Raw genomic sequence first — 19,245 nt, 5'->3', positions numbered from 1 at the left:
CCCTGCCTGCTTCACGGGGCTCGAATGAGGTCATGTCTGCAAAAGGGCTGCGTAAGCTTGGGAAAGGTCATACAAACACCAGGCACTATCGCCACCTGCCGCCTCTCCAGGCCAGAGATGCCAATGACGGGGCCAAGGCAGAGAGCAGTGCCAGGCCAAGCAGGATGTGTTTGTGTGGCAGGAAGGGGGGGCCTCTGGGCACTCGTGCGCCAGCTTGCCAGTGCGCATACACATCCCAGACCCAAACGGAAATTCTATGCCTATTATCCATTGTGCTGTGTTATCTGGCCTGCTGCTTCCCTCTGGTGCGGCAGAAAGCAGAGAGCTGATAAGGCTGCATTCTTCACAGCTGACCCAGAAGCAACCCCCCTTCCCTGCTGTGGTTGTGAGGGCCCGCTACAGGGAAACAAAGGACGGATTTTCAGTCAGGTTAGCTTTCCAGGGCTGTTGCTTATGCAAGGTCCCTTCCCTGAAAGCCGGTATCCCACCTCCGCGCACCACTCTCTCTGGATTTCTGAGTCCTGCTGCCAGAGAACCCCAAGCCCCAGGGCTGCCGTGACCCCCTGAAGGCACCTCCCCTGCAGAGGCAGAGAGCAGCGCTGAATCCTCCTGAGCCCAGGGAAGGACAGGCATTTGTTCTGTGGGGTGACCTGTCACTTCTGCAATGCTCCTGTTGGCAGGAGGTCACAGCAGCATCCAGCCACATCTGGGAGCCAGCTGAGGCCGCTACTAAAGGCTCTTCTTAGCCTGCTTTGTGGGATTCTCTGCCCAGTGGTGGCTGGTGGAGTGGAAGAGGCAGCCTGCCTTCTTTTTTATAATTATTTCACCTCCAGAAAAGAAAATGCCATGTTCTCATTTAGTAGCTGTCCTGGTAGCTGAGGACTTCTTGCTCCTGCTGCTTGCATGGCTGGTCCCACTGGACTTGTTCTAGGTAGAGAAGAAAAGGAGCATGCCCCACTCTGCCCTCGTCAGCCCTCCACAGGCTCTCACGTTCTCAGAGGCCTTTCCGAGCACAGCTGTGGGTCACCGACCAAGGAAGGCCTGTGTCACTCTCCTACAGGTCTATCCTCCACGCCAGGAACACCGGCCTGATGGTAGAACAGGACAGATGGGGAGTCAGCAGCCTCCACTCTCAGGCAGGGGCCCTTGGGACCCACTCACATTCTCTGCTGGCCTCTGCCCATCATGTGACAGCTGAGCTGCTTGGCCCAGACTCTTGCCTCTGGGCAGAAGTAACGGAGGGAGGGTTGGGGAAGGCCAGGCGTGCAAACGGTCAAACAGCACTCAGGCCTCATGGCTGGTACAGCCAGGACTCGGGCATGTCTGCGAGGTCCCTGATTCCTCCTTTCCACCATGGAGTCTGAGGCTCCTGAGTGATAAGAAGGTGCAGAGGCCCCGGCTGAGCCCCAGCTGACGTGTAGTGTGAGAAATAAACTGAGGGGAAGTTACTAAGATTTGAAGGCTGTTTGTTACCACGGCGTATCTTAGCCTATCCTGACTAAGACAGTAAGATGGGATGCCTTTTGTCACTGCTGTTGTTGAGACCAGCCCAGGGAGCAAGTCAGGGCCACCCTATGTCGGAGTCCTTCCAAGGGGACCAGAGAGGGCTCAGGATATGTGTGAGAGACTCTGAAAACGGAAGGAAGGGAGATGTGTTTTCTCTGATTCCAAGGGGGATCAACCCAATCGATCAAGCGGCACCCAGCTAGAGCTCTCCCTCTTCCTCTTCCTCTTCTTCTTCCTCTTCCTCTTGACTCCCTGGCTGGTCAGAAACCCTAAGCTCCAACTCTATTAAAATAAAGCACAGCTGCCCAGCTGGTGGAGCGTGAGGTGACCGGGGTTGCTGACTGCTCCCCCGGGGGAGGATTCAGACACCCACTGACAGAAAACACAGATGGGTAGAGATGCTCCCCGTGTTAGAACAATGCCATCTGGTCTGCTGTTTGGGGCTGAGGAGGGCACCGTGACAGGGTGAGCGGAGGTGAGCGGAATCCATTGCACCTTGTCTTGGTCGGTCAGGCTTCTTGCTGTGGATGGCACTGCTCTTCATCCTATTGCCGTGGAAATCGATGGGCTGGTGTTGATCTGGGAAGGGTGCTTTCTGCACACTCTGATCACTTGTTATAATCTGGCAACCAGCTCTTCAGTCGCTACAACTGGGCGCAAGCCACTGGCTCCCATCTGTGTTCACCAAACAATGGCTGTGTCCTCAGATAGGTTGGCTCACCTCTTTGGGCTTCCTTTCATCCACTAATAGAACGAGGACCAGAACACTGTCTGCCTTAGAACTCATGTGAGGAGGAAAGAGCATGAACAAAGGTACGATGACTGGCAGGGGTGAGGTGCCTCGGCCACAGCCCCTGGGGCTGGAGTAAGGGGACTGGCAGGTGCTAAGCAGATGGGGCAGGAGCATCTTGGTGGCTTGTACCTCGTCCCACAGCTCCTCTGTTCTGCCTTCCTTGGCCAGGTCTCCTTCCCTACTCACTTTTTGAAGTCTCTCCTTAATCCCACCCTGGATTTGCTGTCAGAAGATGAAAACCACCCCAAGTCATACGAAGCAGGGGGAGCGAGATGGGGAGCAACCCCTGGAACTATTTGGGTTCCTCACTGACTGCCCTCTTTCCTGCTGCTCGAGGCCTGCTCTCCCACACAGCTGGCTGAGAAGCAGGAAACTGAACCAGGTCAGTAGGCCAGCAGCACCCATCCCCGGCCTGCCCGGCTGCTGGGGGCCACCCACCTTTCCCCGCCGTGGCCCAGCTCACCTTCATGAGGTCCCGATGGTGTTCCAACACACTGCAGGTGGTTTGCCAGGTGTCCTGATAGCACTCCCAGGGGTCCACCCTAAGGTAACCAGAAAGAGGTTTCCCTTGGATTCTGTTCTCACACTCTTTCTTTAGTAATTCCAGAGAACATAGCTCAGGGAACTTAGCCAAGCTGCTCACACCGAGATCCCAAATCAGATCAAACGTGGGCCTGAAACACCTCCCTACACCTCAGTTTCCCCGTCTGTAAAACGAGGACGGTATGGAGCTTTGGGAAAGTTATATGGTCTTTTGGTGCTCACCTTCCCCACCTGTTATTTTACAGACTATATAACTCTCTTGTGGGGTTATGAGAAGGGCTCCATGAGGTTTAGAAAGTGCTTAGTACAGAGTCTGGCTCTTGTGCTTCCCCACAAGATGAAAGTTCTCCTCTGGGCTCTGTGGGATTGTGATAAGGATGAAAAGCCAGGCCTTCCTCAAGTGGTGGCTACAGATATTTGAATTGGGGGATCTGCCCCTGTGTGCCTCCCTGTACAGTGGGGGGTGGGGGAGGAGGCTTGTGGGCACATAGGGGAGGTGTGCCCCCCAGACTGAAAGGCAGAGCCACACACACTGGTCGACCCCTCCTGTCCACCAGTGATGGGGGAACAGAGGACTAGCTGAGGACAAAGCACAAGCCCGGGGCAGCACACTGACAAGTCCTTGAAACAGGCAGAGGGACTTTCCTCTAGGGACTCAACTGCCTTGATGTTAATACTTTGCTAAGGGCAGAAGGCAATCTTAGCCCGACCCCCAGGGGCCTGTAAGTCTACTTTAATCTCTAAACCCTCAAGGTACGAGTTGGCAATCATCCTCCAAGCACACGGCCCACCAATATACACCTGAAGGATCTCATGACTCAGGTTTTATTAGACGGTAATAAATGACCTTTTCCCAACAACAGCTAGCCCCCTCCAAGTCCCGGAAACCTTGCTTCCAAAACTCCTTCAAACCCCTCCCAACTCCCAGGTATATAATCAGCCACCCCTCACAGGCCCGGGCAGCAGCTCTTCCTGCCCACGGGTCCTGTCCCTGGGCTTCAATAAAACCACCATTTTGCACCAAAGACATCTCAAGAATTTTTCTTGGTCATGGACTCCGGACCTCACCCCACCAAACCTCACCTATATTCCAAAACTTCATCACCAGGATGTGAAATGAGCAGGGACCTAGCCCAGGCTGATGCAGAGCTTGAGCTTAATTGCCAACTTAATGAGCTGCTAAATTGGGATATTTCTCCAACATTTTCTCAGCAGTTGAGCATTCCCTGCCCACCTCCCACGGGGCACACACACCTAAGCTTCCCAGTGGCGAGAGCTCACTGGAAACCCTGGAGAGGCAGCTTGTGCATCAGGCTCCCCGCATCCCTGCCCACCACCCGCCCGCCTGAAACCAGCAGACGAGGCTAGACAGGCTCCCCCAGCCCCAGGGCCCCGGCCCCTGCCTCTGGAGCTACCTGGGCCTCCCCAGAGATCTCAGTTCTTGGAACTCTGACTCTCCCCAAGTGCCTGGAGCACTGCAGGGGGGTGGGGGGGGGGAGTGAGCTGGGTAAATATTCGTTGAATGAATGAAGCAATTCTTCCAGAATTCTCTAGTCACATCCAAGCAGGAACAACCAACCTCCTGCCGGTATTTTTCCCCATGGGACCCTGTTTTCCCCAGGAGATCCTGAGCCACAATGTTACTAGGCCTGGTTTCTCTCCCGGCCGCCACCACAGAGGTGCTGTGCTCCCTCAAAGCCCTTGAGCTCTCTGGGTCTGTTTCTCAGCAGAGAAGAGGCAGCTGTCGCCACCTGTATGAGGCAGCCTCTCAAGGGCAAGTGTTTCTCACACAAATCAGGGCTCACCACAGGCGAGGATCGCTATTTAGTTATTATGGTCGCTTCCCTTCCCTGCTCTCCCTCCCTCCCACCCCATCTCTTCCCCCTCCTTGTGAGGTCGGCTTCTCTTCACTCCCCTCCTTTCAGGGAAACCTCTAGGTGCTGCTTATTCTTCCGTGGGGGGAAATTACAGTACAAATGGTGTGCCATTATTTTTTTAAAGCTCCGTTTTCTCATGCAAATTATAACTGTAGGAACTTTGGGGAGCACAATTAGCGTAATTAGTGGAAGCTTGCTTTAATTACACTGCAAGCCTGCGCATCACCGAGGCGTCTGCATCTTGGTGAGGACTGTGCCCCGGGTCCAGGGAAAGGCCGGAGCCCTGGCTGGCAGCCCCTCGCTCCCCCGGTCAGGTCAGCGTGGAGCCCCAGGGAGCCCGAGTTCAGGAACGGGAAATGAGGAAGGCCAGGGAACATTCTCGAAAAGGTAATGAGAGTCCATGGGAAGTAACTGAGGAGGAAAGTGGAGAGGCATTTCCGATTTCCTGGCCAGGCCTCACCCCTAATCCAGTGATGCTTCAGGAATACTCCTGGATCCCAAAGTCCCAGAGCAGAAGGAACCCTGAAGCTTCCCTCTTAAGTCTGCGGGGCCCTACGGCTTGTTATGAAACAAAGCTGTGGATAGGCTGGGCCACCTGGAAGGCTGCATAATTTTTGCCGGTGGGCGGGGGGGGGGGGGGGGGGGGGGGGGAGGGCAGGGGGGAGGAACACCTCTTCCGGCCTCCCCACCCCTGTGGGATCCAGATGGATAAGGGGACTCCTCCTCTTTCTTTCTTCCCTTCCCTTCCCTTCCCTTCCCTTCCCTTCCCTTCCCTTCCCTTCCCTTCCCTTCCCTTCCCTTCCCTTCCTATCCCTTCCCTTCCCTTCCCTTCCCTTTCTTCCCTTCCCTTCCCTTCGTTCCCTTCGTTCCCTTCGTTCCCTTCCTTCCCTTCCCTTCCCTTCCCTTCCCTTCATTCTCTCTTTCTCTCTCTCTTTCTTGGATTTCATTTATTTACTCTTGAGAAATCCAAAGGCAGAGACACAGGCAAAGGGAGAAGCAGGCTCCATGCAGGGAGCCCGATGCAGGACTCGATCCCGGGACCCCAGGATCACACCCTGGGCCGAAGGCAGATGCTCAACTGCTGAGCCACCCAGGTGCCCCACTCCTCTTTCTCCATTCACCCCCAGTGAGTCCCAGGCCACCCACTCTGGCAGTCACCAGGCCAGCCCTACCTGATCCAATCGGAATTCTGGACGGCCAGCTGACACATGATGAGGCGGTGCCGGCTGGACACAAGGCCCTGGGGGACAACAGAGCAGTCACTGGGGGGCTCCCTCGGCTCCCCACGGCCTCCCGAGACCCCATCCCAAGCTGGCCCATTATTCAGGGGTGGCCGTTTGTCAGTGGTGGCAGGGACCAAGGGTGTGGCCTCCCGCCTGTCCATCTGCCACGCAGACATGGTGACACGCCGAGTGGCGAGCGGGAAGGAACGCAGGCCATGGGATGGGCCACGCCCGACAGGGTCAGGAGGCGAGCCTCTGGATGAAGCCACCAACGCGTGCCCAGCACAGGGACAGGGACGACACCTAACCCCGCAATGGTGCCTTGCCCCGAGGCTCCGGCTGGCCGTGACCTCCCCGGTGCCCACCGACAGGTATGGGGGTGGAAGGGGGGATGGACACGCTGGAGGGCTCCTAGACCTTCCTGGACATGTGGCAGGGACTGAGCAGCAAGGAAGGGACTTTTAAATCAGATCAGAAAAGGCAAAGGTCTTTTCCTCCTAAACTCCAGAAAAGACTTGGCCAGGCCGCAACCGGCCGCCAGTGGCCCTCAGCGGGGCGGCCACCCCGCTTCTACTGAGCGCTGACCGGGCGTGGGCACGGGCCTGGGCACTGTTCCTCCCAGCTGATGCCCAGCGCCACTGGCTCAGGTGTGCCTGAGCACGACGCCTGCTATGGGGCATTGCGTGTTCCCAGGAGGTGTAGCTGAGATGGCAGGGGGGCAGCTGTGGGCTGGGAGAGCCACGAGGTGGGGGGGGGGGAGCAAAAGGAGCAGAGAAGCAAAGGAGGAACCCACCTGTTTTCCATAGGAGTCATGGACAGGAGAGACAATCCCACCAATCACGATAAACCTTCCAGTTTTGTGCAGATAATCCCTGGCTCTTTCTAATTAAGAGAAGAAAACCACACATTATAAAGAGGAAAAGTGTGGATCAAAGGTGATCTTTGAAATCAATACGTTCTGCTCTGCAGGGCTTATTGCCTTTAGGCTTTCTTGCCATTTACATGGAAAGGGCCAACTTTCTCAGTTATGTTGGTGATTCAAAAGGTTATGGGATGAGATCCTGGGCCCCAAAGCAAAAGGATTTAGAACTCAAGGGGATTAAGGCCCTCGGCTGGTGGACAAGTTGGTGGCTCAGGGGGATTTAGAGCAAGCACCTCACTAAAGACCATTTGAGGGACAGATTGGGATTTACACCTTGGATCACTTGCAGAAATTCCAAAATGGAGAAAAGACTTAAAAGGAAGAAGAACAAGAGGAAAAGGAGAAAAAGCAGCTGCCACCTTCTTATAATATGAAAGGTGGGCTGATTGCTTCATGTCAGAAGAGAAAAACCAAACAAATTTAAAAGGCCTTCTACATAATTAGGGAGAATTAACAGGAAAGCCATCATTATAGCTGATTGAGAAAAGTTCAGTCACAGAAAAGCCTTTTTCCTTTGGAAGGAATTTCTGATGCTGCTTTTAAAAATTTACCAGAGACAAGCTTGATTTCACTTTCATGAGAAAATTCAGAAAATTAGGAAGGGAATGAAAATTTTGGTCCTCACTTCCAATGGGGTTCCATATGCAAACCCAACAGGACCTGAACTTGTACCACTGAGGAAATGTGGTGTGGACTTATTATATAAGTGAAGGATCCTGTACATGAAGGCGGCCCTTGGGTAGCAAGGCTGGTTGTGCCGTTTACAGGCAAGTTTCCAGGATCTCCTTGCTGCCTCTCTTAAAATTTAAAAATAAGTCTCATCCCATTTGCCTCTTTTTTTTTCTGTCAATGTGAAATCTCTTTCTTTTAAACAATAATTAACACACTTTATTTTTTGGCGCCGTTTTGGATGTAAAGAACAATTGAGCAGATAGTACACAGAGTTCTAAATACTCAGCCCCCACCTTCCTATCTCCACCCCCACACCTTTCTCCCTCTTATTATTAATATCTTGCATTAGTGTGGTTTATTTGTTGCACTTGATGAGTCCATACTGACACATTATAATTAATTACCTATAGGCCATAGTTCTCTTGAAGAGACAGCATGTTGTACCATCTATGGGTTTGTAGTTGTTGTTTTTCAAGATTTTATTTATTTATTCATGAGACACATAAAGAGGAAGAGACATAGGAAGAGGGAGAAGCAGGGTCCAAGCAGGGAGCCTAGTGTGGGACTCGATCCCAGCATCCCGGGATCATGACTTGAGCCAAAAGCAGATAGTTGCTCAACCACTGAGTCACCCAGGTGCCCTCCATCTATGGGTTTTGGCAATTGCATTAATAACATGTATTCACTGTTGCAGTTGCATTGAGAATAGTTTCCCTACACTCAAAACCCACTACGCTCCACCTACACATCCCTCTCCCTCCCCCTGCCACAGCCCCTGGTTACCACAGATCTTTTTATGATTTCTCTAGTTTTGTCTTTTCCAAAACACCAAGTAAGTCGGGACTGTACACTACGTAGCCTCTTCAGGTTGGCTTCTTTCATTTAACAGTATGCACTTAGGGTTCCTCCATGTAGTTTTGTGGCTTGATAACTCATTTTTTAAATTGCTGAATAATATTCCATTGTCTGGATGGATCACCATTTCTTTATCCATCTGTACCATTTTTTAAGAGGTTTTATTTATTTATTCATGACACACACACACACAGAGGCAGAGACACAGGCAGAGGGAGAAGCAGGCTCCATGCAGGGAGCCCGATGTGGGACTCGAACCCGGGACTCTAGGATCAGGCCCTGGGCTGAAGGCAGGTACTAAACCGCTGAGCCACCCAGGGATCCCCTGTACCATTTGTTTATCCATTCACCCATTGAAGGATATCTTGGTCACTTCCAATTTGCACTGGTTTTGAATAAAACTGATATAACATTCACGTGCAGGTTTTTGCGTGGACACAGCTTTCAACTCGACTGTGTAAACATCTAGGAGTGTAGTGGCTCGGATCGTATGGTGAGAGTACGTTTGATTTTGTAAGAAACTGCCAAATTGGCTTCCAACGTGATCGTTCCATTTTGCATCCCCACAAGCAATGAATGAGTGTTCCTGTTGCTTCACATCCTCGCTAGCATGGGGAACTGTCAGGTTTTTTTGGATTTTAGCCATTCCGATAAGGTATGTGACCTCTGCTTTTTAAAAGAGTGATATTACTTTGCTCGTTCTCAAGAAGTCTCATTTTGAGGCCACGGACAAATTGAAGACCTTACAATGAAACCTTTTGGATATTTGGGTAAATTCCATGCCTCCCCTCTCTTCTCTTGGCCTTCATACTGCAGTCTTCACTGAGATCATTTACATCTGGCCCTTAGCTGTCACCGAGTCTCAGCTGCAATAAGTCAGAGCTCCCTTCCTCCCACGTCCTCTAAAAAGTGGCCCTTCCTTACTCTCCACTCACCCAAGCTTTTCATCAGAAGCTCTGCTCTACCTCACCTCTACTTCTGCCCGGCATCGCCCTGCTGGACTGCTCTGCTGTGCCCTGCTCTGCTCTGCCCTGTGCATCCAGTTCAAGGGACTTGGCTGGGAAATCGGTTCTGGAAGTTTATGCCTTCACTCCTGCACTGAGGCCTTCAAAGCCAGAGACTTTGCTGCAGGCAGGAGGTCCCCAACTCACAGCTAAAGGAGATGTGCACTTAACATACTGAGAAGCAAGCTTGGTATAAAATGATTTGCATTCAAGCAACCTTGACCAGACACATTGCCATCTGAAACACTGTTGTCCTCAAGAAAATGGACCTGTGATCCCAACGTGGTTCAGTCTGTCACCCATGCTGAACACTTCTGTGGCTTTTTGTGTGTGTGTTTAAGATTTTATTTATTTATTCATGAGATACACACAGAGAGAGGCAGAGACATAGGCAGAGGAAGAAGCAGCCTCCCTGTGGGGAGCCCGATGTAGGGCTGGATCCCACGACCCCGGGATCACAACCTGAGCCAAAGGCAGATGCTCAACCACTGAGCCACCCAGGCATCCCTCACTTCTGGGTTCTTAAGCACCTGCATAGTAACTCATTTATTGAGCAATGGGTGCTTAACAAATGCTCACCTAGAAGGCTCATGTGGCTACTTTCCCCACTCTTGTTCTTCTAGAGTGTCCTTTCACTGAGCCACCTCGGGCCAGTTAGCCACCCACTCCATTCCTTAGATGACACTCCAGAATTTCCAGAGGAAATACATTGCCCCAAAGAACCTCATTGCCTTAGAAAATGTTACCCTGGGAACCCTGGGTGGCGCAGCGGTTTGGCGCCTGCCTTTGGCCCAGAGCGCGATCCTGGAGACCCGGGATCGAATCCCACGTCGGGCTCCCGGTGCATGGAGCCTGCTTCTCCCTCTGCCTGTGTCTCTGCCTCTGTCTCTCTCTCTCTCTCTCTCTCTCTGTGTGACTATCATAAATAAATAAAAATTTAAAAAAAGAAAAAAAAAAAAAGAAAAGTTACCCTTTGCTTCTGGCCAAGGTGAGGGGCCACTTCTCCTGGCAATACTCTAAGGTTCTCTGTCTCACAGAGGCTATTTATTTTTTTTAAGGTTTTATTTATTTATTTGAGAGAGAGAGGGAGCATGAGTGGGGCATGGGGCAGAGGGAGAGAGACAGCAGACTCCCCACTGAGTAGGGAGCCCAACACAGGGCTTGATCCCAGGACCCTAAGATTGTGACCCGAGTCTAAGGCAGATGCTTAACCAGGCCACCCACGTGCCCCACAAAGAGGCAATTTCTGAAAGGAACAGCCCCAACTCTGTACCCTAAAAGAGGATACTTGATCTGAAGTAGTTAAACCCAGAAGAGTCATGATTGTGATGATACAAACAAATCACTTCAGTTGTTGGGAACAAAACACCATGATGGATGCCAGAGGAATAAGAGGGTAAAGATAGCTTTATTTATTATTCACCAAAGGTTCACAATAATGGAGAAACAGAAGGCTATACTGACATATCTAATGAGAGGCAAATTGGGTGAGTTCCTATAGCTGTGGCTTTCAGTGTTGTAGTACAACCCACAGTAAGAAATATATTTTATACCCTGACATAATACATACCTCTGTATGTGTATAATTAACTGAAACAAATATGTTGCAATACCCTTAACTATGGAAATGCACACTGATATTTTCCATGTATTCTATTCTAGGAATCATAAATTTAAATAAAAAGCTGGTCAGAACCTATTATTGTGTGGTAGCCTATAGTTCGAACAACTCTGTGCTAACACTGAGATGCTAAAGGCAGGGAGAAAAGGGACAAGAGAGATTAATTTTGCCTTGCCAAAATGTGTTTGCCAGTCTTACCCACTAGGTTGGTCTGGAGGTCTGCAGACCCGGTGAGGGTGAGGGTGAGGGTGAGGAAAGGCTACTTAGCACTATTGACTAAGCAAGTTGGAGTCAAACTTCAGAGGGCCTGAAAGCCAGGCCAAGGACTATGAGCTTTATGCCAGAGACTGTTGTTTGGTCAACATGTATTCCGTGGGCCACTTGCACTGAAATCACCAGAAGGTTATCACAATGCAGACTCCTAGGTCTCAGTCCAGAGTGACTGAATCAAAATCTCTGGGGTTGAGATTTACGAGTCTACATTTTCAGTTAGTGGCCCCTAGTGATTCCTCTCTTCTCTGAAGTTTGAGAACCCTAGACATACATAGACAACAATGATAAAGTTGAGAAGTATAGACAATAGAGAATCATTAAAGGCTGTTAAACAGGGAAGTGGCATGCTCCGAGCTGGAAAAAAAAATCATAGAAGGGATAGTGAAGGTAGTCAAAGTCCTATCTTAAATGTCTGGTAGGAAATTTGGGGTCAGGTAATAAGGGATGGAGGAGAGAGATGACCCATCAAAACTTCCCAGAGAATGTCCAGGGTTCACAAAAAGTAGGGTTTCCTTCTCTCTTCAGACATTTTGCTTTGCTTTGCTTCTGGGGTTTTGCAGTTGAATGTGTCAATGCGTGTGTCATTAATCTTTTTAGACTGCACCTTTGTGATTATACTAATAGTACTAGGTTTTATACTCGGCGATCCACTAGTTGCCTGATTGTCTTCTAACTTGAATATAATGTCAAGCAAGAGAGAACTGTCACCCAGCTAAAGAGAAGTGGCCAGGAACAGGTATGATTATTCTCTTCCTTGTTTCCCAAATCTTTGGGAAAAGAAGTCTGCCTAAGACGTCTAATGCAGAAAGTGTGGTTTTGTGGAAGCAACACTGAAGACATCTAGATCTTGGGTGAGTCACTTCATTTCTCTGAGCTTTAACTTTCCATATCTGTAAAATGCTTTCTTTACAAGTTTGCTCTGAGAATTGAGTGAAAAAGTGCATAACACCCACATGGTTACACTGGGGAATTCCACTAAACATTTAAAGAAGAATTAAGGGGCTCCTGGGTGGCTTAGCCTGTTAATCATCTACCTTCAGCTTAGGTTATGACCCCAGGGTCCTGGGATCAAGCCCTGTATCAGGCTCCCTGCTCAATGGGGAGTCTGTTCTCCCTTTCCCTTTGCTGCTCCCCATTTCTTCTGCTCTCTCTCTCTCTCTGTCAAATAAATAAATAAAATCTTTTTTAAAAATAGAGAAGAATTAAAACCAAAGGTACAGATGGAGCTAATGTAAAACATGGTTATTGTAGTTGATAACTAAAATGATTCTAACCCCCAATTCCAATGTGTGTGTGTCTGTGTCTGTATATTACCCACACCACGAAGTAATTCTCAGACACTAGCAGGGATCATACAATCAACTGAATTCTGACCCTATCTACCTAGAGATAGTATCAGTTCCCACAGGTTAAGGATTTAGTCCTTCGAGACAGTCTCCTCCCCTTTAGATGCCAAATTGCAAGGCCAAGTTGTCACCTATACTTCTGATCAACTGGCTGTAAGTCAGGGGTTACCATGGCCACCTTCTGGGGTTTGATTAATTTGCTACAGTAGTTCACAGATCTCAGGAAGCTCATTTACTCACTAGATTACCAATTTATTACAAAGGATATTAAAAAAACATAAACCAACAGCCAAATGAAGAGATACATAGGGCAGGGTCCCCAACAAAGGAGCCTCTGCCTTTGTGGAGTTTGGGGCCTCATGGAATATGGGATCTAGCATGAAGGTATGTGGAAGCATTCTGTTTCCCCAAACCAGAAGCTCTCCAAATGCCCTCCTTTTGGGGTTTTTATGGAGGTTTCATTATATGGACATATTGATGAACTCACTGGCCATTAGTGATTGATTCAACCTCCAGCCCTCTCACCTCCCCAGAAATCAGGGGGTGAGACCAAAAATTCCAACCCTCTATTTATAGTCAGTTACCCTGGCCACCAGCTTCCATCCTTAGGTGGTTTCCAAAACTCACTCATTAACATAAACCTCATTGTGGTAGAGAGGGGTTTGTTATGAATAACAAGACACCCATTTCATGTTTATGGCTCTGAAACACTATCAGGAACTGAGAAAAAGAGACAAAATAGTATAACAAAAGATGCTCTTCTTGCTCTTCCTGCTCAGAGAATTTCAAAGGTTTTAGGAGCTGTGGGCCAGGAACTGTGGACAAAGACCAGATACATGTTTTATAAAAAAACATGATTTATAAAAAAAAATAATATTTCAATAACATTGTATTGTATAATTGAAATCTGCTAAAAGCGTAGAACTAAAATGTTCTCTCTCACACACACACAAAGTAAACATGTGAAGTGACAGATGTGTTAATGAACTAGACGGGTAGAGTCCTTTCACAATGTATATGTCTATCAAATCACCGTGATGTACACTTTAAATATCTTAACTGACATATACTGTCAGTTATACCTCAGTAAAGCTGAAATTTTAAAAATGAAACAATTCTAGGGTTTCTTAAGAGAAAATAGAAAAAAGGGATCCCTGGGTGGCGCAGCGGTTTAGCGCCTGCCTTTGGCCCAGGGCGCGATCCTGGAGACCCGGGATCGAATCCCACATCGGGCAACCGGTGCATGGAGCCTGCTTCTCCCTCTGCCTGTGTCTCTGCCTCTCTCTCTCTCTCTGTGTGTGTGACTATCATAAACAAGTTTAAAAAAATTTAAAAAAAAAAAGAAAATAGAAAAAAAGGGAACATTTTCCAATTTATTTCATGAAGCCAGTATTACCCTGATACCAAAACCAGGCAAAGAGAGTATAAAACATGCAGAAACCATTAGCAAATAGAATCCAGCTATACATAGAAAGAATAATACACCATGGCCAATTGGCATGCATTCCAAGAATCGAAGATTGTCTCAATATCTGAAAAATTATTTAATGTGATCCCTTGTATTAACAATCTAAAGAAGAAAATTCACATGATATATCAACTGATCAGAGAAACCAGTTGACAAAATTCAACATTGATTCATGATAAAAACTCCAAAAACTAAGAATAGACAGGAACTTCCTCAACATAAAGAACACTTTTAAAAACCTATAGCAAATATCATACTTAATGGCAAAAGACAGATTGCTTTCTCTCTAAGATCAGGAACCACTTCTATTCAACATAGTACTTGAAGTTTTAGCTAGCTTATAAGGCAGGAAAAAGAAAAAGCACAGAAACAAGAAAAAATTAAAAAATAAACTATCTCTGTTTGCATAAGGCATAAAAGTCTACTTAGGAATCCCAAGAAATCTATAAGGGAACCCCTAGAATTAATAAGTGAGTTCAGGGGGCACATGAATGGCTCAGTCTTGGTTTCAACTCAGGTCATGATCTCATGGGTGGTGAGATCAAGTCCCATGTGGGGCCCTGAGCTCGGTGGGGAGTCCGCTTGAAGATTCTCCCCTTTACTCCTCCCCTCACACTCTCTCTCTCAAATAAAGAAATAAACCTTTTTTTAAAAAGTGAGTTCAGGGGATCCCTGGGTGGCGCAGCGGTTTGGCGCCTGCCTTTGGCCCAGGGCGCGATCCTGGAGACCCGGGATTGAATCCCACATCAGGCTCCTGGTGCATGGAGCCTGCTTCTCCCTCCGCCTGTGTCTCTGCCTCTCTCTCTCTCTCTGTGACTATCATAAATAAATTTTAAAAAAATTAAAAAAAAAATAAAAAGTGAGTTCAGTAAGATAAAAAGATACAAGATCAACATAAGAAATTAATTGTAGGGGATCCCTGGGTGGCTCAGCGGGTTGGCGCCTGCCTTTGGCCCAGGGTGCGATCCTGGAGTCCCGGGATCGAGTCCCACGTCGGGCTCCCCACATAGTACCTGCTTCTATCTCTGCCTTTCTCTATGTCTATCATGAATAAATAAATAAAAATTAAAAAAAAATAAATTAATTGTATTTTTATGTGCTAGTAACAAACATATGGCAACTGAAATGAAAAATACAAGACACTTAAAACCACTCAAAAAAATGAAATACTTAGGTATAGATATAATAAAACATATATAGAATTTGTATTTTAAAAACTACAACATGTTGATAAAAAAAAATCAAAGAAGATGTAACTAAATTTAGGAACACATCATGTGTATGAATTAGAAGACATAAAATAGTAAGATATCAATAATCTCCAAACCAATATGCAAATTTAATGCACTTTCTATCAACATTCCAGCAAGATTTTTCGCGTGTAAATACAGATAAAATAATTCTAAAATTTATATGGAATCATAGAGGGAAAAGAATAGTTAAAAATTTTTTTTAAAAAAATAAGGAAGTGGAAAAAAAAAGTGGGGAAATCAATCCATCCAAATTCCAAGCCTTTTTATATATTTGCAGTAATCAAGACTGTGAGGTATTGGCAGAGAGGCAGACATATAAATCAATGAAACAGAATAGAGTCTAGAAATAGCCCTACATACTTATGGCCAATTGCATTTTGACAAAGGCACAAAAATTCAGTAAAAGAAGGATAATATTTTCAACAAATGGTGCTGGAGCAACTAGACAGCCATAGACAAAAATAAACAACAATAAATAAAGCCTAGGTCAACCTAAATATCTTACCCTATAGAAAGGTTAATTCAAAATGGATCATTGATTTAAATTATGAAAATATGAACTTTTGGATGAAAACATGGCAGAAAATCTTTGGGCACGGGGCTTGGCGAAGACTCAGACGGGACACTAAAAACACAATACACAAAAGAAAAAACCCAATAAACTGGACTTTCACAAAATTTAAAGCTTTTTCTCTGTGAAAGACCCTGTTAAGAGGATGAGAAAACAAGCTATAGATGGGGCAAAAATACCTACACTCCACATATCTGAGGCCTTGTATGTAGAATATAAAAAGGACCCTCAAAGCTCAATAGTGTAAAAACAACAACAACAACAAAAACTGCACAAAACACCCTAACCATCCAATTAGAAAATGGGCAAAAGACAGGAAGGGACATGTCTCCAAAGAGGACACACAGATGGCAAATAAGCTTATGAAATGATGTTCAATAGCACTAAGCATCACAGTAATATAAATTAAGACCATGAGAAAATATCACTAATTTACCCACCAGGGGACTCCTAGGTAGCTCTGCAGTTTAGCGCCTGCCTTCCACCCAGGGTATGAGCCTAAAGTCCCAGAATTGAGTCCTGCATCAGGCTCCCTGCATGGAGCCTGCTGCTCTCTCTGCCTATGTCTCTGCCTCTCTCTCTCTCTCTCTGTTTCTCATGAATGAATTTTTAAAAAAATCTAAAACAAAAAATTTACCAATCAGAATAGCTAAAAGAAGAAATAATGGCAATTCCAAATGCTGACAAGGGTATGGAGAAACTGGATTTGTCCCACACTGCTGGTGGAAATGTAAAATAGCAAGCTACTCGGAAAAAATAGTTTGTCAGTTTCTTTAAAAACTAAACATACGTTTATCATATAACCCAGCAATGGTACCTCTGGGTGTATTTCCAAGAGAAATAAAACCATGTCTATGTAAAAACCTGTGCATGATTATTCATATCATCTTTATTTGTAATAACCAAATACAGTAAATACATAAAACATCCTGGGGCGCCTGGGCAGGTCAGTTGGTTAAACATCTGCTTTTGGCTCAGGTCATGCTCTCAGGGTCCTGGGATCCAGCCCCACATCTGGCTCTCTGCATGGCAAGGGAGCCTGCCTCTCCCTCTCCCTCTGCCCCTCCCCCTCACTCTGCTCTCTCTCTCATAAATAAATAAAAACCTTTAAATAAATAAATAAATAAATAAATAAATAAATAAATAAATAAAATATCTTCCAATAGGTAAATTGTTAGACAGTGGTACATCCATACCATGGAATACTACTTAGCAACAAAAAGGAACAAGCTAACAAGTCATGTAACAGTTAGGATGGGTCTCCAGATCATCATGCTACGTGATAACCAGTCACAAAAGGTTGACTATTGTATGATTCCATTCACAGAACCTTCGCAGCCATCATCCGGATTAGTGACGGCCAAGTGTTAGGGATTGGGGCAGGGCACAGAAGGGAGATCCTTGTGGTGATAGGTTAGTTCTGTATCTTAATTGAGTTGGTTACATGACTCTACACATGTGATAAAATGACATATAACTATACACGCACTTCATACCAGTGTCAGTCTCCTCACTTCCATATTGTACTATAGATACATGAAATGTAATCAGTAGGGGAAACTGGGTCAAGGGCACATGGGAACTCTCTGTACTACTATCCTGGCAACTTCTTATGAATCTATGATTATTTCAAAACAAAAATTTTTTTTAAAGTTTACAGTCAACTACAGAACACTGTACAGTTATAAGTGGCAGGGTGCAAATCCAGGCAAATGACCAGCAAACTCGTGGGGCTGGATGCTTCTGGAACTTCTGGAATCTCGACTCATCCTTTTCCATTTTTGTTGCTGTCTGGATTCCAAGCTTTGGGGTTGTTATGGCTTGGGAGGTACTATCCAAAGCAGTGTTTCTCAAACTTTGATGTGCATGGGAGTCCTCTGGGGATCTTGTTAGAATGCAGGTTCTGATTCCAATGGTCTGGGTGGGGCCTGAGATCAGGACCAGAATTAGGGTGAAGTGAGAAGGGCGGGATCTTTCGTTCAAGTGTGAGGGTCAGATCCTGTCTTCATTTAACATTATTTTATTTTATTCATCATAATTTTTTTGCACTAATTTTGCCTTTCTAAAAATGTTATTTGTCTCCATTACTGGGTTTTTGGGTGCTCCCTTACATTTTGCACTGGAGGGAAGCTAGCCCTTTGACCTCACACTCCTCCCAGCCCTGCCTGAGAGTCAGCATTTCTAACAAACTCCCCAATGACACCAAGGCTACTGATCTATAGACTATATTTTGAATAGCAAGGGACAAAGGACAGGTTGGGCAGCCCCTGCAACATTAGAGTACCCACAAAACCAGCTTTCTTCCCTCTACAACTGCACCACCACCTCCACTTTGCATGATAAGGGCATTTCTGGACATTGGCAGGTAGTCCACTGGCAAAGTGATAGCTAGGGCCCTGGAATTTAATTTCATGCCAGGCTTCCCAAGATGTGGTCTATTTTTGTGCCTCAGCTCTGCCCCAGGAATACAGCCAAATCCCTCTAACATTTTACACTCAGGTCCGAACTATCCTCCATTTGCTCTACCTTCCTTGCTCCTATACCCACAGAGGACGAGCCCAAGGCCACCAGAGGCATCACTGTGTCCTGCCCTAAGCACCCTGAGAATCCACTGTGTCTCACAACTCATTTTAGGTCCCCCTTGAAGCAGGTACATCTCCCCTCCTAATAGCCTGTGCTAGACCCACCAGCCCAGGATGGACACAACACAGATGATTTGTCCATTAATAATGATTCATGAGACAGACATGTCTCGTCTGCCTCCTGGCTACTCAGTGAAACCAACTGATGTGTGTAATCTACTCTCCTCTTCCAGAGAGTTAATGGAGGAAACACTGTGGTCAGGGCATCGATACTAACTCAATTTTTCCTTTTCAGCTGCAATTAGAAATTTTGAGTTGTATTCACCGCTGGAGCTGCCGGACTTTTCCTTGTTTGTGAATCACAAAGGTGATCTGGATTTGTAAACATTTTGAATTGTAGAATATTTATACATTTACGTTTTAGAATGTTTCTTGGATAATGAAGGAAGAAACCAAGACAGGGTTATTTCTGCCCAGGGGTTGAATCAATGGTTTTCTTTTAAAGGAACCATCCCTGGGGCCTACCACACTGAACCTTGGGCATTCCGTAACAAAAATTTAGTGAGCATTTATTACGTCCAAGGCTCTGCGCCAGGTGCTGTTGGGGGAACATACAGAAGTCAAAGACACAGTCCCCGCTTCCAAGGATCCTGGGTTTTTGATACAGGGACATGGCACATGCTGGTTGGATAATGGATGCAAAGCTAAACAGCAGCAACATGAAGTGCTATAGGAC

At 46.8% G+C, this 19,245-nt stretch overlaps 1 protein-coding gene across 10 annotated transcripts in view; it reads right to left on the bottom strand.

Annotated features, from left to right (window-relative positions):
• NMNAT2 (nicotinamide nucleotide adenylyltransferase 2) overlaps positions 1-19,245 on the bottom strand; it is a 193,037-nt gene that overhangs the window by 28,341 nt on the left and 145,451 nt on the right. For all 10 annotated transcript variants that reach the window (XM_072733219.1, XM_072733221.1, XM_072733220.1 and 7 more), the window contains 3 exons: positions 6,736-6,824; positions 5,892-5,959; positions 2,763-2,841 (listed from right to left, as the gene is read on the bottom strand). In XM_072733219.1, coding sequence (XP_072589320.1) covers positions 2,763-2,841; positions 5,892-5,959; positions 6,736-6,824 — 236 coding nt within the window. The remainder of the gene's footprint in view (positions 1-2,762; positions 2,842-5,891; positions 5,960-6,735; positions 6,825-19,245) is intronic.

This window comes from Vulpes vulpes, chromosome 13 (genome assembly GCF_048418805.1).
Source record: "Vulpes vulpes isolate BD-2025 chromosome 13, VulVul3, whole genome shotgun sequence".
Lineage (NCBI taxonomy): Eukaryota > Metazoa > Chordata > Mammalia > Carnivora > Canidae > Vulpes > Vulpes vulpes.
This window is presented reverse-complemented; position numbering and strand designations above follow the sequence as displayed.